At 46.7% G+C, this 26,949-nt stretch overlaps 2 protein-coding genes across 3 annotated transcripts; both read right to left on the minus strand.

Moving 5' to 3' along the window:
• Positions 1-1,751: 1,751 nt before the first annotated feature.
• LOC123278039 (proteoglycan 3-like) lies at positions 1,752-5,942 on the minus strand. Its single transcript, XM_044750305.2, has 6 exons — positions 5,859-5,942; positions 5,351-5,484; positions 4,574-4,887; positions 3,731-3,862; positions 2,783-2,894; positions 1,752-2,010 (listed from the first exon to the last, which is right to left on the minus strand). Exons 2-6 carry the CDS (start codon positions 5,409-5,411, stop codon positions 1,952-1,954), a joined length of 678 nt encoding a protein of 225 aa, XP_044606240.2. The 5' UTR covers positions 5,412-5,484; positions 5,859-5,942; the 3' UTR covers positions 1,752-1,951.
• A 1,108-nt stretch (positions 5,943-7,050) lies between these two features.
• Positions 7,051-13,696, minus strand: LOC106826546 (bone marrow proteoglycan-like). Of its 2 annotated transcripts, none has more exons than XM_070487796.1 (6): positions 13,616-13,694; positions 12,951-13,020; positions 12,006-12,322; positions 11,545-11,676; positions 10,915-11,026; positions 7,051-7,346 (listed from the first exon to the last, which is right to left on the minus strand). In XM_070487796.1, the coding sequence occupies exons 2-6, from the start codon at positions 13,006-13,008 to the stop codon at positions 7,294-7,296; spliced, it is 672 nt and encodes a 223-aa protein (XP_070343897.1). In that variant the 5' UTR covers positions 13,009-13,020; positions 13,616-13,694; the 3' UTR covers positions 7,051-7,293. The 2 variants fall into 2 exon arrangements, with proteins under 2 accessions (XP_070343897.1, XP_044606556.2); XM_044750621.2 differs by lacking the exon at positions 7,051-7,346 and adding an exon at positions 9,752-10,702 and having other exon boundaries at positions 13,616-13,696.
• Between the last annotated feature and the right edge of the window lie 13,253 nt (positions 13,697-26,949).

Consider the following 26,949-nt stretch of genomic DNA (forward strand, 5'->3'; position numbering starts at 1 on the left):
AACGAGAGGAAGATTAGCATAGATGTGAGCTCAGGGCGAATCTTCTTCACACATACACAAAAAAGAATTCGCTTGTTGCAGTATGCAATGCAGGGACCTGGGTGGGGGCCTGACCCCCAGGCAGCCCCCGTTCCAAGCCCTTGGGGAGACTGACATGCTGTTATTAGCAGCTTCCTGACCCAAACTGCAACCAAGGCTGAGGGACACACCCCTCTGTGAAGGACAGGATTCTTCACCAGAAGCAGTCCCTGAGGTCCAGCATTGGTGAGATCCATGCCAAGCCCAAGACCCGTGGTCCTGTTGTCAGAGGCCCGCTCATATTCAGGGAACTCAGCCCTGCTGCTTCTTCGCCACCCACTTCCCCTGGGGTTCTCCGCCCTGTCCTGTTCCACCACCTCCAGAACCTTTATAAGAAAGCATATCTGGGAGACTGTTCTTTTAGTTCCTGAAACTCCACATCCCATCAAATGCCTCGACAGGCACACACGTGTTCACACACAAACGTAGACCTGTACACAGGTGTGCTCAGACACACACTAACATGTATACACACTCCAAAACATACTGGCCAAAGTCACACAAGTACACACATGCGTGCACACACAGATTCAGGCATCTTACGGTCCAGAGCTTCATAAGTGTCCACAGACACACAGGCCTATCCATTAACACAGAGAGATGTACAAAATGTACACCCTCACACAACACACAAATACACACTGACTCGAAGATTTATGCACATTTACATATACAGATTCACACATACACAGATACACACACGTATACAAAGAGTGACTCGCTTACACACCCAAATACATATACATGCATGTGCACGTGCATTTCCAGAAATATTGGTACCTTCTCCCTGTGCCCCATGTAGAATGACACCCAAAGAAGTATTTCTGTCTCAGAGCGCACCCCTCTTTCTCTCCCCACAACCCAAGGCTGTCTGCCCTCTTAATACCCAGTCTCAGGTCTGGACTCCTGCTGCATCAACTCCAGATCCTACCGGGAGCCAAGCATCCTGCCTCAAATAAGGTAAAGAGCAGAAACAGTGCTCTCTCTCAATGTCCCCTGGGTCTGAGAACACGGGGTGAGGGAGAGAAGCTGAGGCCTGGGGCTGTAGACACAGCATAGGAGCCACAGGCTACCAGATACCCTGACTGGCCCCAAGGCCCTCCTGCTGGGAGGCACCTCCCTCCTGAGAATGTGGCACCTTTAGGGAGGTAGGCTGTGGATGGAGGAGAGGGAAGGACAGCCACCCTCCTGGGAATGGAGTGGGGAACAGATCTCAGAAGAAGTTGGGGCCTTTGAATTCACCCACAGTGGCTGGAGGAATGGAAAATAGGGGCAGAATCTGAGGCAAACAAGATAGAGTACTAGAGGAACAGGCTGCCCCCAGACAAGACTACTTTCTCCTCCCTCCCACATGCTCATCCAGATGGCATCTCACTTCTCCAGCCCAATCCTTCAATCAGCAAGGTCAGCTCCGTTTCGAAAATCCACCCCACTCCCACCTCACCGCACCCCGCATACTGAACGCAAACAAAACAGGAGGGCCAGTTCCCCACCCCCCACCTAATGGGATTTTCCCCCAGGGCCTTGGTGGGTAGCTGTGGGAATCCCAGAGCCAGGGTTGAGAGGCGTCCTCCGGAGTCCATGCTCCGCCCCCAGGTGGCGCTGCAGCCCAACACCTCAGCACCCCCCACCCACCCCTACCGGGAGCCCTACTCCACCACATTTTACTTTCCTCAAAGCCCCACCCTGCGAGAGTGATGGCTTCCAGGCGTTCCTAACCTCGGGGTTCCTCCAAAGTGAGCAGAATCATGAAATGCTGTGGGATGTCTAGTTTTATTTCCAGGAGGGACAAGGGGACGAGCCCAGTGTTGGGGGGGCTGACCAGAAGCTGTGAAGGGAGGTGGCTTCAAGGCAGGGTCTCTGTGCCAACGGCTTAGGAGGAGCAGATGAAGGGCAGATGCCTGCTGCAAGTAACTCGTCGCCAGTGACCCCCTGGCAGTAGAGAGCAAAGTGAGGTCAGCTGCCCATATGAGTGTGGCTTGTGCCCCGCTCCGTCCCTCCTCAGGCACCTCATACCCTCCCTTGCCTGCTGTGGCTGTGATCAGTCAGCCATATGTTGCCTACACATCCCTACCAGCTCACGTTTCTTGAGCTCCCACAGCGAAGGAAGCAGGGTGATTGAGTGCTTTTATCTTCACAATGACTCCAAGAGATGGGTGCTAGCTCATCCCCATTTCTCAGATGAGGAAACTGAGGTTTAGTGGGGGTAATAATTTGCCTGTGTCTCAGCTGGCCAGTGGCAGAGGCGGGATGTGAACCAGAGCAGTCTTACTCCAGCACCTATGGTCTTAGCCATTGTACTAAGCTCCCTCACATCCCTCATCCATGCTGTTGGAAACTGGAGAACTGTCTGTCACCCATCCATAATTCGCACATCTTTCCTTCATCCCTCATCCACACTTAAATTCACATCTGCTACTCTCATCTGTCGCCCTCATATCAGAATAGGGAAATGATCTCCCCCCACCCCAGCCCATAAGATGGAAAGACCGCATCTAGCCCACACACAAGGCACCCCATCACCTGGTTTTGCTTTGAGGAATCCTTCACTACATCTCATCCCTTCTCACAGAGAGGACATTGGCTCTCCGGTTGGGGGGAGGGTGTGAGTTTGGGGAGGAGTGTTGAGACAGCTCAAAGGGACAGTATGTAAGAGTTCACCTTGCCCCTCATTCCCCTTGCACTGGTGCTGAGTTCTGCTCACCTCTGGTGCATAGAGCCACGCAGCGGCCTCTCCCATTTCTACGTTGCCCTGAAGCCCAGTATCTAAAATTCCAGCGGCTCCCATCAGTCCAGCGAAATCTCCTGCACCAGTGCTAGAGAAGAGATAGATAGGCGGCATCAGAGGGCAGACGTCCAGGAAGACAGAGACAATCACGGGCTCCAGAGAATGCACACCATGCACCAAGCATCCCTTTCTGGACACTCACTATATGTATAATCTCTTCTCACTGTTCACCCGGCTAGAAGCCAGATACCCTAGAGATCCATCCCTGAGTGCAGGCAATGGCATCATCACACAGAGTAGGCTTCTCAAACTTCATTGTGTATACAAATCTCCTGGGCATCTTGTTGAAATGCAGATTCTGATTCAGGAGGTCTGGGGTGCAGCCCAAGATTGTGCATTTCAAGCAAGCTACCAAGGGATGCTGATACTACTGCTTCATGGACCACCCTTGAGTAGCAAATGTGATGGCACTTATTCATCCACAATCCCAGAGCCACTCTAACAGAAGAAGGACTCCATTGTAGACATGAGGCAAGTGAGGCTCAAGGAAGACATTCAGGTAGTAAGTGACCAAGGTGGGCATGGAACCTGTCTCGTGACGCCAGTGGTGTGCTGGTAAGTCTTTAACAACCAGCTCTGGGGGAAGATGAGAAGGCAGAGGGACTTGCAGCAGTTGCCAATTTCCTTGGCGTAAATTCATCAACTATGGGAGATTTCAAGCTACAAGCATGAAGTCACTGTACATGGAGTTGGGAAGAGATGTGCATAATCACTGGTTCTCCTGAGCCAGTGCAAGCCAGCTCCAGCTCATCACCACCTGCCTAAAGTCACCTCAGCTGCTGGGATAAGACTTGAGGCCAGCAGATGTACTCTCGAGGCGATCAGAAAGAACTTCCTGTACCTGGGAGTTGGCCCCTCACTTACCCAGACCTTCAAGATGCCTCCAATCCAGACCTGGGCTTGGTTGATCCCCCTGATCAAGCACTGGAGGTGATAGTTTAAGCTGGGATTGTGTATGGAGACAAGATTGCCTCGGTAGCACCTCTCGCAGACATTCTGCGGAGAGAAGAAGAGGTGGTGTAAAGAATTCACTCTCCTTGTACTCAAGTCCATGAGTCTCCAGCAGAGAGCCTACATCCATTTTCAGTTCATAAATCAGGGACCTACTTGCCCCCCTCAATCTCATCGCTTGCTCCTTTTACTGCTGTCAGCAACTTCTTGCAGGAAATAATAATAATATTCAGAACCATTATAGCCCCCATTTATTGAGCGTTTACAATGACCCAGGGACTATTCTAAATACTTTCCATGTATTATCTCATGGAAACTTCACCGGAAGTCTAAGCTCTTGGAACTATATATCTCCATTTTACAAATGAAGATACTGAAGCTCTGAAAGGTGAAGTGACTTGCCTAGGTAACACAGCCATTGACAGGCAGAGCCAGGATTGAACACAGGTCTATCTAATACCAAAGCCTTTTGTCCAAATCAGTGGTTCTCAAAGTGCAGTCTCCAGGCAACAATATCGTCATCACCTGGGAATGTGGTATAAAGGGAAACTCTCAGGCCCCATCACAGACTTGTGAAATCAGAAATTTTGGGGATGGAGCCCAAAAATCTGTTTTTTAACAGATTTCATTTCACTAGGAGATTCTGGTGCACATGAGGCTTTGATAACCACTAGTCTAAGTGAGTATGCAACGGCAGGCTGAATCCACTCTCTTCTTCTCCCCCAGGTCCTCCACAGTAGCTTTCCTGCCACTCACCTCAGCGTTTCTAAATGTCCTAGGACTTCGCACCAAGAAGTAGCGGCAGGTCTTGCACGCAGGATGGCCAGACAATTCAATTGTTTCCTCTTCCCTGGGGCACTGTAAGTCTTCACCTAGGGCAGCTGGGTCCGACTCCATGGCCTCCTCATGCTCAAAGGTGTCTTGATTGGTGGAAGCCTCAGCCTCCTCTCCTTCTGACTGAATCACCTCATCTGTCAGGGCCAACTCTCCCTCCTGCTCCCCTGAACCTTCCACATCCTGGATCAGGTCTGCCTGTGTCTCTTGGATGTCCAACTGGGGGTCATGATTCTCTGGGAAGAAGAGGTAACTTCCCTTCAGTTGGGGGGAAGGGGAGGAAATCCCTTTCTTCCAGGACCATGGACATCTCTGATCCCCCTCAAGCGTTCCTATGGTCGCCACCTGGCGCCAAGACTAGAAGGATCTCCAAGGTGTTGAGTGAGGTGAGAACTCTTGGGTCATATGCACAAGTGCATGAGAACCTGACTTCTGGCTGACACCACAGGTGTGTATTTTGGGGGTTGGAGGAAGCACCTGTGAGAAGCCCTTCTCCTACATAAGTGGGTGGTTTTTCTTTGTGAAGGAGCCCTGATAGAAAGTTCAGGTCACAGCTGTGAGTCCAGGAGAAATCTTAACAGAGATGAACTGGGTCAACTGAAGAGGGGAGGCTGTGGCTTCAGCCCCACGAGTGCAAAAAACGGTGCATAAAAGAGGAGAAAATAGAAATATAGATGAGACGAGAAGGGGAGGACTTACCCAGATGAAGAGCAGCAACTGTCCCCAGCAGGAGAAAGGGTAAGACCAGGGGGCATTTCATATCTACTCAGTCTTGTAACAGGGACACAGCTCCACCTTGCCTCCCTGGGATGTCCAGTGTGTCTCCACAGCCCCTGGCACAGGGCAAAGAAGAGAAGTTTGTTTAACTGGTTTATTAAAGGGCAAACTAGAGAGCCTCCTTCTTGTCCAATGAACAGACCCTGAGCTGGAGAATCAGGGAAAGGACATGAGGGTGTCAGCTCAAGGTGTAAAGCCCCTTTTTTCCTGAGAACTCCATCACTGCTCGCTGGAACAACACTTAGCCCAGACCCTGTAAGAACAGGTCTGCTCAGGACCAGGGCCAATTTCTCTCACAGTGGAGAAGAAGAGGGAAGGAGACTGGCCATTATAATCCTGCAGTCAGACCTCCAAGATGTTTGCCAGATAAGATCCTGCTTCCTCCCAAGTCCTGGACCCCTTCTCCATGGGCAGCCAGGGGAGCACTCACCTCCTGAGTCTGAGGCTCTGCTCTCAGAGTCTCTGGCTGCTGGGCCCCAGAGGCAGCCCTTATACTGGGCTTTTGGGGAAGTGGGAAGAGACTCAGGGTGGGGTGCGGGGCATTGGAGCTGTTCAGAAGTTTGCTCAATCCTCTCCCCCCTGAGCCTCTCCCCCCTGGGACCTGCCTCCTGGGGTCTACTGCCATATGTGGGTACCCATCCACCCTGGCGTGCTTGAGAAGACCCCAGATGTCTATTGTCGAGGCAAAGTTATTATTAGTGCCCCTAAAGGGCCCCGGCCTGAACAATACTCCTTAACCCCAGGAGCAGCCTCCCTTTGGTCAATATCCCAACAAATGGAGTGGAGAATCCAGGGATCCGGGAGACCATGACAGGAGGAGGAAGGAGGTGAAGGGAGTCTCAGCCCCCCTTGGCCCTCATCTACAAGTACTGTATATGCATTCACGTCCCTGCATATTCACTTTCATCTCATTCCCTTGAAGATGTGTGATTATCCCTACTTCACAGACATGAAAAGTGAGATTCAAAGAGGGAAAGTGATGGGCCAAGATTTCACTGCAAGCGGGTGACCCGAGATTTCGAAGTCTTTTTGTCTGTACAACCTCTGTCTCTCTGTCTCCCCTCCCTCCCTCTTTTGCTTATTCTCCATCTCCCTCTCCCTCCCTTTCTCCCCTTTAATACTTGAAAAACCTATGCTCTTTCTTCTGCACTGAGGATCTAGATCAAGATTCTCAACCTTTGCACTCTTACTATTTGGAGTGCATTCCTCGTTGTGGGGGGCTGCCCTGTGCATTGTAAGAAGTTTAGCACCATCCCCAGTCTCTACCCACTAGAGCCCAGTAACGCCTCTCCCAGTCATCAGTGTCAAAATTGTCTCCATACATTTCCAACTGTCCTCTGGAGAGCAAAATGGCCCCAGCTGAGTATCACTGATCTAGAATATGCCATTTTGTCCAGCCTCAGGTCGTATCTTCTGGCAAGGTGGCAACAGCTTGAATGGAAAGCTTCATGCAGAGTCACTCAGACATTGGTGGACCACCTCCCCACCCCTCCCACTCTCCATCTCTGTCCAGCCATCTATCACCACAGGGTCAGGACTAGGGGGAAGTAAGTGATGCATTTGTCTTGAGTGCAAGTTTGAGGGAACACTATAGAATTCAGTAGTCAAGGCAAACAATATTTCAATGCAATCTTTCTTAAAAGTCAAATTAAATGCAAAAACATCAAAACTTCCATCAACCAAGCTCCAGCCAAATTCAGTGCAGTCCACGGAGAGACTAGCAAGTGCTAAGCAGTGACTTTGCTGGATATCACTGCTAAGAGCTAGCAGACTTGTTGGGATGGAGGACTCAACTCTGTGACCTCCTGGTTTTCCTCAGATTCCAGCCCAGTCCCCCAGTTCACAGGGAACCAGGAACAGGTAACTCAGAGGGTGAAAAGGCCTGGATTCCTTCCTCTCCTCTGCTCTCCCAGGGGACCTACAAATGGAGAAGTATCACAGAGGTCACTTCTGGGCCTGATTGCAGAGTAACCGTCTTGGCTGTTATCTCCCCAACCCAACGCACCAGACCCTCAGCTTATCAAGCTAAGTGGGGGGATTGGCCAATTCCAGGGCCCCCAAACCCTGGTCTCTGGGTTTCAAACTTAAGACCTCTTAGTGGAGGAGGGGATAGAGGACTAGACCTCCTCCCCATTGCTCTCCCGCCTCCTGGTACCCAGGCCAGGGGCATCATTTCACTCAGCGGTTGGGTTGTCCAATAAAGTCAACTACACTCATGAACCAGCACCATGACAAGCTTTGCATGCATTGTTTCATTTCAACGTCCATGTTTCACAGATGACGAAACAACATCTCAGAGCACTTAAACAGGTACGCAAGATCACACAGAAAGTCAGAGACAGTTCTAAACCAGAGACAGGCTCCTTATGCACTCACGACTGCCTTCCCTCTGCCTCCTCTCACTCACCTCCCTTCTCCACAGCCTGCTCCTCCTCTGCATTCACCCAGTTTTCTTTGCATATGAACCCTGGGAAAAGTCATTCCAATGACTTGCTCAGTCGCCATAGTGATGCCTATCTAATTTAAAACTGGAAATAACATTTTTAAAGGTCTACCATGGACCACATATTATGCCTCATTAAGGCTTTTACATCCATTATCCTACTTAATTAGTCACTAAAATCATCCTACAATCTGGTGTTGCCATCTCTAGCCTGTGTATCTACTACAAAAGCTCAGAGAGGTTGAATGACTTGCCCAAGTCCACACAACTCATAAGAAGTGGCATGTTGACCCTGCTCTGTCTGACTCCCAAGTCCTCGCTATTTTTGACACACCCAAATGTGTTACCTCCAGACACTCTAGCCAATGGTGCCAACATTTTCAACATCCGTCACCTTCCAAGTCTCTGGCTTACTGTTTGCATTTATGTTCACAGGGTTTTCACACTCTGCCTCCCGAGAGTCTGTCCACCCCCACAGTGTGCAGAGGGTGTGTCTTGCCATCTTGACAGGCAGTGTTGTGTGATGTATAATGAAATCACAGGTCCCAGAGTCAGCCCTCTGTGTCTCAGTTTTCTCATCCGTAAACTGAGGCTGATGCCAGAACCTACCTCTAATGAGATCAGCTTCAGTACAGCTCTCAGAACTGACCCTGTCAGATGGTGTTGGGAGCGGCCCTTGTCAGGAAACCAGGGCTAGAAATGTGACCCTAATCGACATACAAGCTCTGAGAATAGATTTGGCTCTGCACTTCATACAGTGTGAGGAGCTCCACAGGTTCCATTGTAAACACACCATCTTTCTTTCACAGAGCTTAGTTAATATCTTCTTGGACAGGAAAAATACACACAGAAACCTGTATTTTGAAATGTAAAGCCAGTGCCCTTTTGTCATTATTTTCATGTTTTACAACATTTTTTGTGGATGTATAACACGCATTTTGTCAAGTATGGTACATTGCTCAGGGAAGTTTTACAGAGTGAATGCTTCCACATAACTGTGCCCACAAGATACAGAACGTTCCCGGGAACCCAGAGGTCTCCTTCATGCCCCTTCTTGACATTAATCCCCCGAAGGGGATCTCCATGGACTGGAAGTCACACTTCTGTCACAACACATGCCCCAACAGAAGAGATTTGTGAGAGACAACACAAAATCCACCTACTGCTTAGCACAGAGCCTGGCACCCAGCAAATGCTTAATAACTGGGAAGATTTTGTTACTCTTTTTATTAATATAGGAATAGAGGGAAGTAATGCCTTCCCACACCAGGATATAAAGTCTGTGAGGGCAAGGAGTGAAAATTCTACTTCAGCTGCATCCTCCACAGTACCCAGCACAGGGCTGAATCCATAACAGTGTTTCAGAATTCCAGCATCTTTGAAATCAACAGACTATTGTGGTACAATTACAATATTACAATGGACCTGCTTGATTTCTATCTCTTTATCAATTTACTGTGCAAACTTAAGCAAGTAGCTTCTCCTATCTGGGCCATACTCAAAAAATGAAAGGTCTTGATTGGCATCTCTCTATGACCTTGATCCCATCTGTAATTCTCTGGATTTCAGGGGTCCTGGAGGAAAGGGGCTTCAGGACACTGACCCCTTACTTTCTGCTTGCCTCCCAGGTGGAGAGTGGAGAGAGGATTTAGAATGCCTTCCTTCCTCATCTCTGATTGGGACACCCTCACCTCAGCTAGGTTGGTGTCCTATGCCCCAAGATGAACCCAAGTTTAAGGGAGTCCATCCTGCCCGCCCCCCCCCACCCCCACTGTGCTCCATCCCCATAGGATCATGTCCTGGAGGGGACAGCAGCCAACGCCTCCAGCCAGAGAGTCACAATTGTTAAAGCAACATGCTCTGGAGCAGTTAGCAAAGTCACAGCCTTGCTTGCATCTGGGTATTCAGCCTTGGGCAAATCTTTTAACAGGTCACCCCTTCTCTGAGCCTGGCTCTGTATGATGGGATAATAATTATTGATCACACAAGGTCATCTCTGTAAGATGCCTGCCACAGTAGGGGGAAATCTGTAGGTGTACAATGTGGTAACAATTTGTAGCTATTGCTGTGCTTATATTATAAACAACTGTATATTCCCCAACAGTAATTTGTGTGCAAATTTATTTGAGAGGTGCTAGGGCACTACTAGGGAAGAGAGGAATTCACAATAAAATGTCTGTTGTAAAGACAGCTACCTCAGAGTGTAACTGGAAGTTCATTCCCCTGGGAAATGGTACCCAGGACATGCCTTTGAATTATTCCACCCGAGGGACTGTGGTGCTCAGATATTCACTCCTGAGAGTTGTCGGCTGTACCTGGGACATGTTAATTTCTTAGCACATTAAGGTAACCACAGTCTGTAGGAGAGAGAGGCCAGGACATTGAGGGTCCACCGTGAAAGATTCAAGAGAGATGGATGGGGTCCTGGCAGAACCTGTACGTAGGCACCCGGTAATTTGGTGTTGTATGAAAAGAGCTAGCTGAGCCCCTTCCTCTGTCTCCAGGACAGCCCCACCGACCCGATCCCATGTTTCATGCTCCGTGAGAGTGATAACTTCTGGTCCCTTTCATGACAGACAGTGGGGTAGGGAGTCATTGTAGGACAGAAAGTTCATGAGTGGGGCTAAGCCGAGTGGATCAATGATCAGAGGAAAAATAAATCAATTTAAGGAAAGCAATTTTACTACTGAGGGTGAAGGTAGGGGTGGCAGGCAGGGGAAAGGAGGCAGTGTCTTAGGAGGGGGCAGCTCTGAAGTCTTGACTGGGTCCCACTCAGTGGGAACAGACAAAGGGGAGGACCACGTCGCACTGAGATAGTCTCCAGCGACCTCCTGTGAAGGCAGAACCAGAAGCGGCCTTCAGCCTCTTGTTTCTCCTGACTCAGCCCCAGGAGTCTTCAACCCATCCCACACTTCAGTGGAGATGAAGTCTGTAAATTCAGGAGGCGTCTCCCTTGAAGGGTTCAGCTCTTCCTCGAAACTCCTATAGGAGCCCATCCCACCTCCCCAGGCCTTTTCAGATTTCACTCCCACTCCCACCTCACCTTGGGTGTACATGGATACACAGTTGCCACCAGAGGCCGAAGGCTCGCCGCGAGCCCACAACCAAAAATTCCAGGCACTGCCATCCAACCAGTAAAAGCTCCTGCACCTACCCTAGAGGATAGAGGAGGGAGAAGGTGGGTTGGAGCTTGAAGCAAAAGGAAGACAGGTGGTAGAGCTGGCACTTTTCCTGTCTAGTCCTCCTGCTGTCTGCCAGGTATGTTCCTTGACTATTGGACCATGACGGACACTGTTCTGGTCAACCGAAATGTTGATCCACAGTAATCATCACCATGACATTCTATGCATCCCTGTGATGCATTCATCCTTCTGGCCCTAACAAGAGATGGGACAGGAGTTTCAACCCCAACCTAGAAATGAGGAACCAGGCTCACATTTCGGCCCAAGTCATAGAAACAGTCAGAGGCTGAGCAGAACTTGAACCCAAACCTCCTCGTCCTAAATCCTTGCCTCTTCCCGATACTTAGGCAGCCCCTTTGATGTCTTGCCCAGGTGTCCGTTTATCCCCAGTTCTTCAGGGGATCATAGAGCAGAAGCATAAAGAAATCTGCAATAAGTTGTGCGCTGACTTGGGTCAGGAGGGGCTCCCTTAAAGCTGGGACTGGTCTTACCGAGCCTCTGGCTGCACCTCCAATCCATATTTGACCCTGGTTGACACTTCTGGCTAATCGCTGGATCCGGTAGTTAGAGGTGAAGCTATGGATGGAGACGAGGAAGCCCCGGTAGCGATTCAGGCAAGTATACTGCAAGCCAGGACAAAAGAAGACAATGAAGCGCCCCTCCCACAGGAATTCACACAACCTTAGCCCTGGGTCTCGAAGTCTCCACAATTCACTCACCAACTACCCACCGCAACCCCACAGCCATTTGAAGACTGGAGATCAAAACATATCAACATGATCCTCAATTCTTATCCCCCTTACCCACCTCTAACACCTCTGAGGGTCTCAGCCCATGCTGATACCTCCAGGGTCCTCAGTGAGGAAAATAACCAGTGACACAGAGGCCAGAGACATCCCCTCCATACCCTCCTCCCCACCCCAGGCCTCAGACACAGCTACAGGCCACTCACGTGAGCTTGATTATATTCCATGGCTGTCGGCACCAGTGTAAGGCGGCAGGTCTTGCATCCAGGGATGCCTCCCAGTGTGATTGTATCCTCTTCCTTAGGGCACTGAAAGTCTTTGTCCACCTCTTCTAGGGCTGAGTCAGACTTGACATGCCCCTCTTCCTCAGGGGCATCTTCACTTCCAGAGCCCCCCTCCTCCTCTCCCTCCAGCAGCATGAGTCCCTCCGTAGGAGCCTCCATTGCCCCACGTTCTGGGATATCCCTATCCTGAGGCAGGGTGTCATCTCCCAAGGGGCTCTCAAAGTTGGATGTTTCAGTCCCTGACAGAGAGAAAGGCTAAATGCTCCTCCTTCACATCACTCTCCCTGCCTCCGCAGAACCATGGACAGTTCCCACCTTGCCCTAGGCATCTGATGGCTCAGCCTTGGAAAGAGAGGAACTTGAAACAAGGCTCCGTTAGGAGGACCCAGCCTCCCACATGAGGTCATGGTGTTAAGAGCAAGGTCTTAGCGTCAAGGGGTTGTAGGTTTGCGTACCGATTCCATGATCTACTAGCTTTACTTTACTTGTGATATGGGTGTACAAATGGGCAAGCTCCCAAGGGGAGCTCATGGGGATGATATGAGTATTAAAGGAGATGATGCATAGAAAATGTTTAGCACAGTGGACTCAGTGAGCTCAAAGTAAAAGGAAGTCATTATTCTGATCATCGTTAACATTATGAAGAGAGGACAAAACCGAGAATATCATAGTATAACCAAGACTGCAGATATACAGATGCCCTGAAGAGTCCCTTTAACTCCAGGCTCTAGAGACCCTGCTCCTTTAAAGGCAGAGATCCTGGAATAGGGGATAGCCAGAGAAGGAGGTGTCTTTGTAACTCTCACCTTATGTAATGTAGAAAGGAGCAAAGGAGAGAAAGAAAGACTGAAAACCAAAGAGACTTACCTAGATGAAGGGCTGAAACCGCCCCAAATAGAAGAGCCAGAAGTAGGGGGAGTTTCATCTTGACTTTGTCCTGAAATGGAGAACACAGTTTGTCATAAACACACACACATCACAGCCACACCATTAGGGGACCTTGGGAGTGAGGTGGAGAAAGAGTAGGCATGAGTAGAAGTCAAGATGGACCAGAAAAGCTAATGCTGAGCCCAGCCCCTGAGGCTCCAGGATGCTAGAACAGAATGAAGCAGACCATGAGGGACAGCAAGTTTGGCTTTGCTGTGGACCTGAGTGTGAATAAGGGAATTATTACTTTTACTTTTTGTACTTAATGGGCCCTCACAGTCTATGAAAAAAAAGAGGATCCAGAAACAATGATTATTGGCCTTCCTAGGAGTATACAGCACTTAGAAAGTGGGTTCCCCCCTCAAAGCTCAAGAAGCCACATGTGCATCGCTGCCTTCCCCAGACAAGGAGAGCTTTGGCATACCTCAGAAGGAATTGAAAGGTAGAGGATGAGAATTCCTGTCGCTGCTGACACCCATGCAACCTGACAGCTGCACACAGTGCCAGCCAGGCCTCCAGAACCTGCCAGTTCAGGCCAGACGTGTCCCAAGAGATTGAACATCTACTTGGAACCAGTTCCATTACACCAGAAAGCACTTACTTACCAAGAAGTGTTCCTGGGTCCTGAGGAGTTCCCAATGTCAGACCTTCCGATGCTCCCTGCAACAGTGATAGTTTATATAGTGGCCTTGGAGGAAGTTCCCCAGAGGAAGAAAGGTTTGCCACAGCATGAGGGATGTGAGAGGACTGATAAGAACCCTGCATTTCTTCACTTCCCTGGGGTGCCCACTCATTGTCTTCCAGCTTCTCTCCTGTCAGCCTTTTCAGGAAACTGGAGGCCATTCTGAGATCACTCAGAGCCAGTGGTTCCTATCCTGTACTGCATTTCAGAATCTCCTTGGAAGCTTGTCCAAAATGCACAGCTCTCCTGCTTTACCGGTGGGAATGTGAACTGCCACAGACATTTTGGAAGTGAATTTGCCAATATTTATTAAAACTAAAAGTATCATTTGATCAATCTCAGTCTTTGAAGACCTTTGGAGACTCTCCTTTGGAAAGAAAAGCACCTATAAGTAAGAACACTTTTACAAAGTTGTGTATTGCTTTACAGTTCATAGAAATGAAAGTTTTCACGGCAACAAGGAGCTGACTCCCAGCTAGATGGATTGGAAGTGAATAGAAAGGAAGGAAACAGGGGCATTCCAGGTGGAAGGAGCAACATGAGCAAAAGAATGGAGGTGGGGCGACCTTGGCACATGCACAGGACAGTGTCCTCTCCTTCATAACTGATGCTAACAGTGTACACATTGGAAAGGACTGGGAAAAACAGGGAAGAATACATCCCATCTTAAGCCAAGGAATGAAAATATCTTCCTCTGTATCCACTGACTTAAGGAGATCGAAGCAGAAGTCAAGGGAATGACTCAACAAGAAACCAGACAGAAGCTTTGAGCTGCCTCCTGCTCACTTCCCTCCCTAAGCCCTGCCTGCAGGGCCACTTTGCATGTTGGATAGAGCTACTGCAGTCAATGACAAGACGGAGCTGATTCTTGGAGGTCAGTTGGCCGCTCAGGCACCTCTACCCCAAGGAAAGTCTCCTGTAGGTCAGACAATCCACAATCTGAAAGCCACAGCTTAGTGACCCTGGAAATTCCGTTTCATGAACATCCAGTGGAGGTATGGAGCAATGGCTGAGGGTATGTGTTCTGGAGTCTGACAGTCCAGGTTTGAATCTAGGATCTATCACTTACTAGCTGTGTGACCCTGAACAAGTTCCTTCCCCTCTCTGTACTTCATACCATCGTTTATAAAGTGGGGATAACAGTACCTACCTTACTAGGTAGTCAGTGTGTAGTGGACATACTGTGAGCTGCCTGACTCCCTTACCACCTTCCTGAGGTTTCTGGAACTCCTCCTCCTATGGATCTTGGTGGGGAGCGGGCCTCTCATTATTGAAGATGAAAGAGCCAAATAGGTTCCCAGCCTCCTTTACAGCTAGGGGATATGGCTCGACTCTGTTGAACAGAAGCATCCATTCAAGCCTTTAATGTGGACCTAATGACCAAAAAGTGGGGGCCACGAAGACATCTCTCTGGTTGTGGCAGTGGTAATATCACATTCCTGACACTGCAGTGGCCATAGTGTTAGAAGATGGATCCAGAGTCCCTGTGGTCCCAGCCACAGGGTCTGAATTATAGCAGCGGCGGGGGGGGGGGGGTCCTCCCCAGACCTGTCCTGTGTCCTGGTTTTGGCCCCAAGTCTTCTTCTGTAGCCCTCCTGCACTTTTATTAGCTACCTCACTTCCTTTTAACAAACTCATTTTTCTACTCAGATCAACCAGGGAGAGTTTCTTTTGCCTGCCACTAACATCCCTGTGCGATGCAGGAACTGACATTTAGTTATTGCTCAACAAATGACAGCTACTCGTATTAATAGGCAGAAGTGATCAGGGTCTTCGGGGCTGACCCACATTAATCAAACTCTCAAGAGACCAACGTCTATATCTGGTCCCAATAACTTAATTTAAGTTGACCTATGCCAACAAGGGGCCCACTTGCCTGGGCCCTCTGATCAGTGCATTCTCTCCTTGTATCATAAACTACAGTGTGTTCAGTAGACCTAGATTTTCTTTATTGAGCTTATGATAGTTTACAACCTTGTGAAATTTCAGTTGTACATTATTATTTGTCAGCCATCTTATAGGTGCACCACTTCACCCTTTGTGCCCACCCATCAACCCTCTTTCCCCTGGTAACCACTAATCTGTTCTCTCTGTCCATGTGTTTGTTTATCTTCCATGTATGCGTAGAGTCATACAGAGTTTGTCTTTCTCTATCTGGCTTATTTCACTTAACATAATACCCTCAAGGACCATCCATGTTGTTGTGAATGGGACTATTTTATCCTTTTTCATGGCTGAGTAGTATCCCATTGTATGTATGTATCATATCTTCTTTATCCAGTCATCAGTCAATGGGCACTTATGTTGCTTCCACATCTTGGCTATTGTGAATAATGCTGCGATGAACATAGGGGTGCATTCATCTCTTTGAATTGCTGATTTCAAGTTCTTTGCATAGATACCCAGAAGTAGGATGGCTGGGTCATATGGTATTCCTATTTTTAATTTTTTGAGAAATCTCCATAGTGTTTTCCATAGTGGCTGCACCGATTTGCATTCCCACCAGCAGTGTATGAGGATTCCTTTTTCTTCACAACCTCTCCAACATTTATTTTTTGTTTTGGTTATTTTAGCCATTGTAATGGGTATAAGGTGATATCTTAGTGTGGTTTTGATTTGTATTTCCCTGATCTGTGATGATGAGCATCTTCATGTGCCTAGTAGTCATCTGTATATCTTCTTTGGAGAAATGTCTGTTCATATCTCATGCCCATTTTTTGATCAGGTTATTTGATTTTTTTGTTGTTGACTTGCGTGAGTTCTTTATATATTATGGAGATTAACCCTTTGTCGGATATATGACTTGAAAATATTTTTTTCCAGTTGGTGGATTGTGTTTTTGTTTCAATCCTGCTTTCCCTTGCCTTGTAGAACCTGTTTAGTGTGATGAAGTTCCAATTGTTTATCCTTTCTATTGTTTCCCTTGTCTGAGAAGACACGGTGTCCAAAAAGATCTTTTTAAGACTGATGTCAAAGAGTATACTGCATATATTTTCTTCTAGTATCCTTATGGTTTCAGGTCTTACCTTTAGGTCTTTGATCCATTTGGAGTTTATTTTTGTGAATGGCATAAAAGAATGGTCCATTTTCATTCTTTTACATGTGGCTGTCCAGTTTTCCCAGCACCATTTGTTGAACAGACTTTCTTTTCTCCATTGTATGAGCTCAGCTCCTTTGTCGAAGATTAACTGTCCATAGATGTGTGCTTTTATTTCTGGGCTTTCAATTCTGTTCCATTGATCTGTGCACCTGTTTTTGTACTAGGACCATGCTTTTTTGATTACTATAGCTTTGTAGTACATTTTGAAGTGAGGGATTGTGACGCCTCCAGCTTTGTTCTTTTTTCTCAGGATTGCTTTAGCAATTCAGGGTCTTTTGTTGCCCCATATGAATTTTAGGATTTTTTGTTCTATTTCTGTGAAGAATGTCCTTGGGATTGCATTGAGTCTGTGGATTGCTATGGGTAGTATGGACATTTTAACTATGTTTGTTCTTCCAATCCATGTGCATGGAATGCCTCTCCATCTCTTTATGTCTTCATCAATTTCATTAAGGAAAGTCTTGTAGTTTTCACTGTATAGTTCTTTCTCTTCCTTGGTTAAATTTATTCTGAGATATTTTATTCTTTTCGTTGCAATTGTTCATGGGATTGTGTTCTTGAGTTCTCTTTCTGTTAGTTTATCTTAAGTATAGAAATGCTATTGATTTATGTAAGTTGATTTTGTACCCTGCAACCTTGCTGTAATCATTAATTACTTCTAGGAGCTTTCCAATGTATTTTTTAAGGTTTTCTATATATAAGGCCACATCAGCGGCAAACAGAGAGAGTTTCAATTCTTCCTTGCCTATTTGGATTCCTTTTATTTCTTTTTCCTGCCTAATTGCTCTGGCCAATACCTCCAGGACTATGTTGATTAAGAGTGGTGAGAGTTGGCACCCTTTTCTTGTTCGTGTTCTCAGAGGGGTGCTTTCAGTTTTTCCCCATTGACTATGATTTTGGCTGTGCATTTATCATTTGTGTTCCTTATTATGTTGAGGTACTTTCCCTCTTATCCATTTTATTGAGAGATTTTATCATAAATGGCTGTTGGATCTTGTCAAATGCATTCTCTGGTTCTATTGAGATGATCACGTGGTTCTTGTTCCTGATTTTGCTAATGTGGTGTATCACGTTGATTGACTTGCGGATGATGAACCATCCCTGTGTCCCTGGTATAAATCCCACTTGTTCATGGTGTATGATCTTTGTAGCATATTGCTGTATTTGGTTTGCCAATATTTTGTTGAGGATTTTCGCGTCTATTTTCATCAGTGATATTGGCCTGTCGTTTTCCTTCTTTGTATTGTCCTTGTCTGGTTTTGGGATCAGGATGATGTTGTCCTGGTAGAATGTGTTAGAAAGTGTTCCATCTTCCACAATTTTCTGGAATAGTTTGAGAAGGATAGGTATTAAGTCTTCTTTGAATGTTTGGTAGAATTCTGCAGAGAAGCCACCTGGTCGTGGACTTTTATTTTGAGGGAGGTTTTTGATTACTGTTTCAATCTCTTTACTTGTGATTGGTCTATTCAGATTCTCTTTCTTCCTGGTTCAGTTTGGGGAGGTTGTAAGAGTCTACGAATTTATGCATTTCTTCTAGGTTGTCCAATTTGTTGGCATATAGTTTTTCATAGTATTCTCTTATAATCTTTTGTATTTCTGTGGTATCCATTTCTCCTCTTTCATTTCTGATTTTATTTATTTGAGTCTTCTTTTTTTCTTAGTGAGCCTGGCTAAAGGTTTTTCACTTTGTTTATTTTCTCAAAGAACCAGCTCTTCGTTTCATTGATCCTTTCTACTGTCTTTTTTGTTTCAATTTCATTTATTTCTGCTCTAATTTTTATTATTTCCCTCCTTCTACTGACTTTGGGCTTTGTTTGTTCTTTTTCTAATTCTGTTAGGTGCAGTTTGAGATTGCTTATTTGAGACTTTTCTTGTTTATTGATGTGAGCCTGTATTACAATGAATTTCCCTCTTAGGACGACTTTTGCTGCATCCCAAATGAGATGATATGATGTGTTTTTATTTTCATTTGTCTCCAGATAATTGATTTCTCCTTATTTCTTCAATGATCCATTGGGCATTCAGTATTGTGTTGTTTAATCTCCACATCTTTGCCCCTTGCCCAGCTTTTTTCTTGTAATTGAATTCTAGTTTCATAGCATTATGGTCAGAAAAGATGCTTGATATCATTTCAACCCTCTTGAATTTGTTGAGGCTTGCTTTGTTTCCCAACATGTGGTCTATCTTTGAGAATGTTCCATGCACACTTGAGAAGAATGTGTAACCTGCTGTTTTTGGATGGAATGTTCTATATATATCTATCAAGTCCACCTGGTCTAGTTTTTCATTTATTTCTACAATTTCCTTCTTGACTTTCTGACTGATGATCTATCCATTGGTGTTAGTGGGGTGTTGAGGTCCCCTACTATTATTGTATTGTTGTTCATATCTCCTTTTAGTTTTGGTAATAGTTGCTTTATGTACTTTGGTGTTCCTGTTTTTGGTGCATATATATTTACAAGTGTTATGTCTTCTTGATGGAGTGTCCCTTTTATCATTATGAACTGCCCCTCTTTGTCTCTCTTTACCTGTTTTGTCTTAAAGTCTATTTTGCCTGATATAAATGTGGTGACACCTGCTTTCTTATGTTCATTATTAGCTTGGAGTATCATCTTCCATCTCTTCACTCTGAGTCTGTGTCTGTCTTTGGGGCTGAGGCGTGTTTCCTGGAGGCAGGCTATTGTTTGGTCTTGTTGTTTAATCCATCCTGCCACTCTGTCTTTGATTGGAGAATTCAATCCACTTACATTTAGAGAGATTATTTAAATATGGGGGCCTAATACTGCCATTTTATCACTCATTTTCCAGTTCTTCTGTGTTTCCTTTGTTTCTTGTCCCATGAATTTTCGACTACCAATTGATTAGGTAGTTTTCCATGTTGGGCTTCTTCTTATTTGTAATTTGTGTCTCTGTTATAATCATTAGCTTAGTGGTTTCCATGTGGTTTGTATAAAACATCTCATAGATGAGATAGTCCATTTTCTCATAGCCTCTTATTTCCTTAGACTAAGCCAGTTCCATCCCTTTCCCTTTCCCCTTCTAAGTTGTTATTGTCACATGTTTTTTCCTTCTTGTGTTGTGAGCTTGTGGTCAAAATGACCAGATTACATTTATTCTTGGTGTTTTCCTTCCCTTTATCTTTAATGTTATGCTTAAGCATTTGCTAGCCTGTTCTGATGGAGAGCTGTGATTTTCTGATTTTGAATTTCTACTTATATCCTTTGCTCAGGGTTTGGTAACTCCCTTCCTCTTTTTTTTTTTCAAGTATGAGGACCTTCCGGAGAATTTCTTATAGAGGGCATCTTGTGGCAACAAACTCCCTTAACTTTTGTTTACCTTGGAAAGTTCTTATTTCTCCATCATATTTGAAGGATACTTTCACTGGAGAGAGTATTCTTGTCTGCAAGTTTTTGTCTTTCAGAATTTTGAATATATCATTCGACTCTCTCCCAGCCTGTGAGATATCTGCTGAGAAATCTGCTGACAGCCTGACAGGGGTTCCTTTGTAGGTTATTTTCTTCTTTGCTGCCCTTAATATTTTCTCTTTGTCGTTGACTTTTGCAATCTTCACTACTACCTGCCTTTGGGTTGGGCTTTTGACACTGATAAAGTTTAGCAATCTATTGGCTTCTGTCACATGGAATTCCAGCTCCTTCCCCAGGTTTGGGAATTTTTCAGCAATTATTTCTTTGAACACGCTTTCTGCTCCATTCTTCTTCTCTTCTCCCTCTGGGATGCTTAAAATCCTTATGTTGCATTTTCTATTTGAGTCAGATATTTCTTGGAGAATTTCTTCATTTGTTTTTAGTCTTAGTTCTCTCTCCTCCTCTATCTGAAGCATTTCTATATTCCTATCCTCCAAACTGCTAACTCAGTCCTCCATGTTATCAGCTCTACTGTTCAGGGAGTCTAGATTCTTCTTAATCTCCTCCACTGTGTTTGTCATCTCCAACATTTCTGATTGTTTCTTCTTTATAGTGTCAAGCTCTTTTGTGATGTAGCTCCTGATCTCATTGAGTTCTCTATCTGTATTCTCTTTCAACTCATTCAGGTTTTATTTTTTTTGTGGAAGATTAGCCCTGAGCTAACATCTGCCACAAATCCTCCTCTTCTTGCTGATGAAGAGTGACCCTCAGCTAACATCCATGCCCATCTTTCTCTACTTTGTATGTGGGAGGCCCACCACAGCATGGCTTGACAAGCAGTGTGTAGGTCCTCACGTTGGCTCCGAACCATCAAACCCCAGGCTGCTGAAGCAGAATGTGCGAACTTAAACACTGCACCTCTGAGTCGGCCCCTCATTGAGCTTTTTAATGATAGCTATTTTGGATTCTTTCACATTTAGGTTACAGATTTCTGTGTCTTTGGGATTGTTTTCTTGGTACTTGTCATTTTCCTTCTGTTCTGGAGATCTAATATATTTTTTCATACTGCTTTATGGTGTGGATTTGTGCCTGCGCATATAGAGTTTGGTTGCTGCATTCACTTGCTGCCACTGAGGGAAGGGGCAGCAGCCATGTAATCTGCACTGACCAGGCTCCCTGTCAGCTGTTCCTGACCGAGCCTGGGCCACTCATTTGGATTGCAGTGGCCCCGTGGGGTCTCCTGTAAACTGGGGAAACAATCACACGGGGGCTATGGGTTGCTGCTGTCTGGTCCCACAGACCCGCTTAGACATGCTCCCTCCTTAGGGACTGCAGTGGTGTTATAGGCTTTCATGGTAGGTGGGAGCTGGTTCACTCCGACTTGCAGCCCGGCTGCTGTCTGGTCCTGCTGGATCTCACTTGCCCACTCTGGGCCACAGCAGAGCAAAGGGTGTTTAATGCAGCTGATGAGTAGTTTGCCCTGCCATGCCACTTCTGCTCCTAGGTCGCCCAGCCTTTGTGCTTGGTGAGTGGGGCCTCTCCACTAGGGTCTAGGAGAGACTCTCCCTGGGGCCACCATGGGACTGTGGATTTTCCCCCTGGACTGAACAGCAATCACGCTGGGGCTCCAGATTGCCACCACCCACCCATGCAGTCCCACTGGATCTCACCTGCCCGCTCTAGGCCACAGCAGAGCTATGGGTGTTTAAAGTAGACCTAGATTTTTAATTGGAACAATAAGCTGGAGGTATTGGAGTTCAGTGACTTTGAACAAGGAGGCCTGACACCCATCATTTCTACTCCAGCCTCAGACCTGCCCCCTTCCCCCAAGAAGTGTTAGATGAATACTGCAAGATCCCAAGTCTTAGGATTCCCCTCTTCTGGCCCCAAAGTTACTATAGCACCTGGATGTCCCTAATCAGACTTGGTTGCCCATTTCCATATCAGCATTCCCATGGAGGATCCCAAGAGACCACCCCTGCATTTCATCTTTCCTAATCTCATTCTGAGGGACTCATTCCAACTTTGAGTTCATGGGGGAGCTTGCTGTAGCTCTGCTGCAGCCTGTCCAGGCGTAGACTTGGCACTGAGGGCTCTCCCATGGCACAAGTTGGGCTGCTGCACAACATGTACAATGTGTGTGTACAGAGCACTGGGTAGAGGTCACCTTGATTATGGTGGCCAATACCAAGGAGCACAAGTTTACATCCTTCCCATGACCAACACAGAGCAGCTTGAAGATAGAAAGCTCTGCAGCTCCAGATACTAATATCAAACTGTTTAGCCCTCATGCTAACCTGCATCCTTCCCCACACCCTGCCCCAGGGTTTATCAACCTGGAAGTGATGAGTGAGTTCAAGGGGCCACGGATTCTCCAATCCTATGATTGGACAACATATGATGTGATGTTCCTAGGGTGAGGGTCCAAACCTTCCATGACATTCTTTTATGGGCTCCCAAAAGGAAAAGGACCTCTACATTTACTGAATGATTTGTTCTCAAATCTCATCTCAAATTTGTTCATTGCCAGGAATGACCTCTAACCGTCTTCACCAAACAAGTCCTACTTGGCCCTTGAGATAGTCAGAATTCTAAGATGTCCTCCAAGATCCTTCCCTACCCCCATGTACCCATGCTGCACAATCCCTGGGACTGTAAATATGATGTATGTTTACTCCTGTGGTTGTGTTATCTTATATGGTACAGTCCAATTTAGGAAAGGGAGATTATCTAGGGTGAGTCTGGCCTAATCAGGGGAGCGCTTCAAAGGGACTGAGCTCTGCCTGAGTCAGAGATTCCACACGTGAGGGAGATTCAACTTGAGGGAGATTCTCCACTGCTGGCTTTGAGAATGGAGGGGGCCATGTGGCAAGGAATGTGGGCAGCCTCTAGGAACTGAAAGCACCCTCCATCTGACAGCCAGCAGGGAAACAGACACCCCAGTACTACAAGTACAAGGAGCAGAGTTCTGCTACAACTAGGTGAGCTTCAAAAAAGACCCTGAACTCTAGACGAGACCGCAGCCCAGCCAACACCTTCATTTTAGCCTTGTGAGATCCTGAGCAGAAAACCCATCCATGCTGTGCTCACTTCTGACCTATACAGCTGTGAGCTAATAAAGGTATGTCGTTTAAAGTCACTAAATTGGTGTCAACTTGTCATGCAGCATAGAAGAGTAATATAGCCCTCAAGGCCCATTTTCCTCCCAGGATGAAACTGATATTTGGTGCAGTTGGAGGGAGGGCAGGGCTGATTGACACAAAGGAGTGTCCCAAAGGAATGGATTTGAGGACTTCCTGGAAAAGATCCCAGGGATAGCAGATCAGGAAGCACAGAGAGAGAAAAAGAGAAGTTCGGTTCAAGGCAGATGTCCCACCACACTTCCTTTCAGATCATAACAGTCTGGGAAGTCACTTCTAGTTCCAAGCTCTGCCCTCAGAGACCTGATGGACTTCAGCGACCAGACCTTCAGGGCTGATCAACTTGCTGCTGACTGGGCTTGGTCAATACCCCTGTGGGGCAGATAAGAGGTGGTGAAAGGGCTGAGATCATCCAGGGGTGAGCAGCCCAGGAGATAGAGACCTGGACCGTTGCTCTGTGAAATCAGCCTCAACAACAGTTCCTCAGACACTTCCCCATTTCGATGCTCCAACAATTGACATAGACCAACAATACTGGCCCTGGAAGGGCCCTTAGAGGTGATCCAGTCCAGTCTCCATGTCTCAGATGTGGAAAGTGCCCTGAACTGGACTCAGATGTCCTGAATCCCAGTTCAGTATTCTTCCTGAACCCTCTGTGAGATTACTCTCCTTCCCCTCCAGGCGCCTCCTTTCCCTCCAGGCACATCCTTCCCCTCCAGGCACCTCCTCTCCCAGAGACTTCATATACACAAGGATGGAAGGGATACTTCTTTGCAGTCAGTGCCTCCCCTTGCACCACCTTCCTCCATCAATATATTCCCAGTCCGTCTACTTCTTTGACCTCTGCTGCCATCTCTCTAGCCCAAGCCTCCATGTTTGATAACACACATCAGAGCCCATCATCCCCATACTTCCCATACTTCAATGTCTTCCCTCTGCACTAGCAATTAATCCAAACTCATTACCACTGCCTGCAAGGCTCTTTGTGCCTGGCTCTTGTCTGCTTGTCCAAACTCACTGGTATGAGTGACCTAATCATACTGGTTTCAGCTCCATTGGCCAAGCTAGAGTTTCTGTACTAGCTCCTTCTCATCTGTCAGGTCTCAGCTCAAAGGTTGCCTCTTCAGAGAACCCTTCTTTGAGAACTTTCTACATAAAGAAGCCCACTCATCCCACTCTTGTGTCTAGTTACTTTGTACCACATCTTCCCATTTATTTCGATCAGAGCATTTACCACAATGATATCATCTTTCTTATTTATTAGTTTCTTGTTTATTGTCTGTCTCCTCAGTAGGAAGAAAGATCCATGAGAACAGAGACCTTGCCTTCTTTGTTCACTGCCTAGGACTCTACCCAGATCATTGGGTAGAGTTTTTAATTATATGTTGAAATAATTAATCAAGTGATTAATCAACTTCAGCTTTACCCCCTGGAGAAAGTCCAGCTGAGTTTAGGTCAGAGTATAAGTCCCTTAATTTTGATTCTACAGGTATTTTTCTGCATTCCACTTGCCATAGGTACAATGCTGGGCCAGACTGTGTGCTCTGGATCATTCAATAATTTATTCATTCATTCAACAAATACTCAGAGGTAGTCTCTACTCTCAGGGAGGCTTCATGTAGCTGATAAAGCATGGCAAACAGAATGAACCTATTAGTCAGTCAGTAAGACAAGGCCCTGGATTGAGTGGAAATCTAGAAGGATGGCACCTATATAAACAGGAAGATACAATCTTCCAGTGCTACTCCAGTTACATTAAGGGCAAGGGCAGTCAGCGAGGGCTTCCTTGAAGAGATCTTACTTGGACTGGGCTCTGGAGGACTGACAGACAGGATAAGAGAGACAGAGCAGTGGTGGGAAGCACTTCCAGGGGCCCAACCATGGCCAGGATACTGCTGGAATTTAAGCCAAGATATGGATGATTTGGTGTTTCCTGGAGGGTAAGTCAAAGAATGAGGTGGCTTCTCTGCTTTGCACCAAATTCCAGCTCCTCCAGCAGTGTAAACTTGCCGGCCAGTTCCTCCAACCCCTGTTACTCCCCACACTGTAGTATGCTACTTTCTGCCCACCCCGCTGGTCCACAGAAACTACTCTTACCACGGTCCCCACTGGCCACCCAACTGCCAAACCCAACAGACACTCTTCATTTCTTATCCTACTTGACCTCTGTCATACACAATACATCTTTACTTCCTCCTTCTTAAAGACTGTCTCCTTTCTTAACAACTTTTCTGGTTATTTGTTCCCAGTTTGGGACTGGTAGGCTCTCCTTCTTCTTCTGGCAACTTAAATATTGGTAATCACCTCATCCCTCGGTGCTCTTTTTTCCTAACTGCACACAATCACCATGGACTATCTCATCTGCCCCTATGTCTCGAGCTACCAAATATATGCTGATCACTCCCAAACTCCAGCCCCTGACCTGTTCCTCACCAAGTCAGGTCCCCAGCTGCAGACTCACATATACAGCCATGCAATAAGCTTCCCAACTTGGATGTCCCACGAGCATTAAGAATTGAACATGCGTCAGACTGAACTCACCACCCACATACACACTCACGTGCACCTACACAAACCTGCTCCTCTACTTGTGGTCATTTTCTCAGGAGAAATCATCCCCTTGCATCCAGATCCCCAAGCCAGGACTCAGGGACCATCCTTGACCAGCCCTGCTCCATCACCCATGCATCCATAAGTCACAGTGCTCTCTCTTCCCCACCTTGTCTACCCCCACCCCCAACCCTATTTCCTCTGCCTCTCTCCTAATCAATGGCTGACCATCTTTCACCTAGATCATTTCAATGGCCCACAAATTACTTTCCATTTCTCCAGGATTACCACCTTCTCCTACCTCTGATGTGTTGTCCACCTGCTGCCAAAATGAGCTGTCTAAAACCCAGAGCTAATCACACCAACACTTTTCAATTACTTCTTCTTGCTCTTGGGCAGATACTCTCTTCATGGTCTGACCCCTATGTACCTCAGGCTTGACACTCTTGATACTTTGGACTGGATACTTCTTTGTTGTATGGGTCCTCCCCTGCATTGTAGGATGTTTAGCAGCAGCCCTGTCCTCTACCCACTAAATGCCAGTAGCAACTTCCTCCCAGATTCTGACTATCAAAAATGTTTCCAGACATTGCCAAATGTCCCCTCAGGGGCAAAATTCCCCCAGTTGAGAACCCCTGCTCTACCACCTCAACTCCCCATACACGCACACACACACACACACATTGTGCTCCAATCATTTTGAACACCCTGCTATTTCCCTAACATGCCATGAGCTCTCAGGCCTGCATGCTTTTGCTCATATCATTTCATCTGCCCAGAAAGCCCTTTTTTCCATAACCACTGGGCTTACTCCTTCTCTTCATCTATGTCTCAGCCAAGGATTGCCTCTTCTATGACGCCTGCCCAGGTTCTCCCAGAGAGAAGTAGAAAAGAGTCTAATCAGGGCTTATTTTTACCCCAGTCCCTGTTCCATCTCACTGCAGCTTTCTTCTGATTTCATTTCCCCGGTGGACCAACGCATACTCACCTGTGTATCTCTGGTACCTCCACACTCCTAGAAACACGCTCGGGGCACAATTCATGTCTGCCAAATGAGTGAATGAATGACAAAAGGCAATTCTTGTTGAAGAGTGTCACAGAC

This window comes from Equus asinus, chromosome 17 (assembly GCF_041296235.1).
Source record: "Equus asinus isolate D_3611 breed Donkey chromosome 17, EquAss-T2T_v2, whole genome shotgun sequence".
NCBI lineage: Eukaryota > Metazoa > Chordata > Mammalia > Perissodactyla > Equidae > Equus > Equus asinus.

Bases quoted from the DNA above. Each gene is read 5' to 3' on its own strand.
- LOC123278039 (XM_044750305.2), bottom strand. From the start codon at position 5,411: ATGAAATGCCCCCTGGTCTTACCCTTTCTCCTGCTGGGGACAGTTGCT. The intron at 3,863-4,573 runs GTGAGTGGCAGG...TTCTCTCCGCAG, and splicing joins GGACATTTAGAAACGCTGAG to AATGTCTGCGAGAGGTGCTA. The intron at 2,895-3,730 runs GTAAGTGAGGGG...TCTCTTCTCTAG, and splicing joins GAGGCATCTTGAAGGTCTGG to CACTGGTGCAGGAGATTTCG.
- LOC106826546 (XM_044750621.2), bottom strand. From the start codon at position 13,008: ATGAAACTCCCCCTACTTCTGGCTCTTCTATTTGGGGCGGTTTCAGCC. The intron at 12,323-12,950 runs GTAAGTCTCTTT...TCTCTCTGTCAG, and splicing joins GGTTTCAGCCCTTCATCTAG to GGACTGAAACATCCAACTTT. The intron at 11,677-12,005 runs GTGAGTGGCCTG...CCTGGCTTGCAG, and splicing joins TGGAATATAATCAAGCTCAC to TATACTTGCCTGAATCGCTA.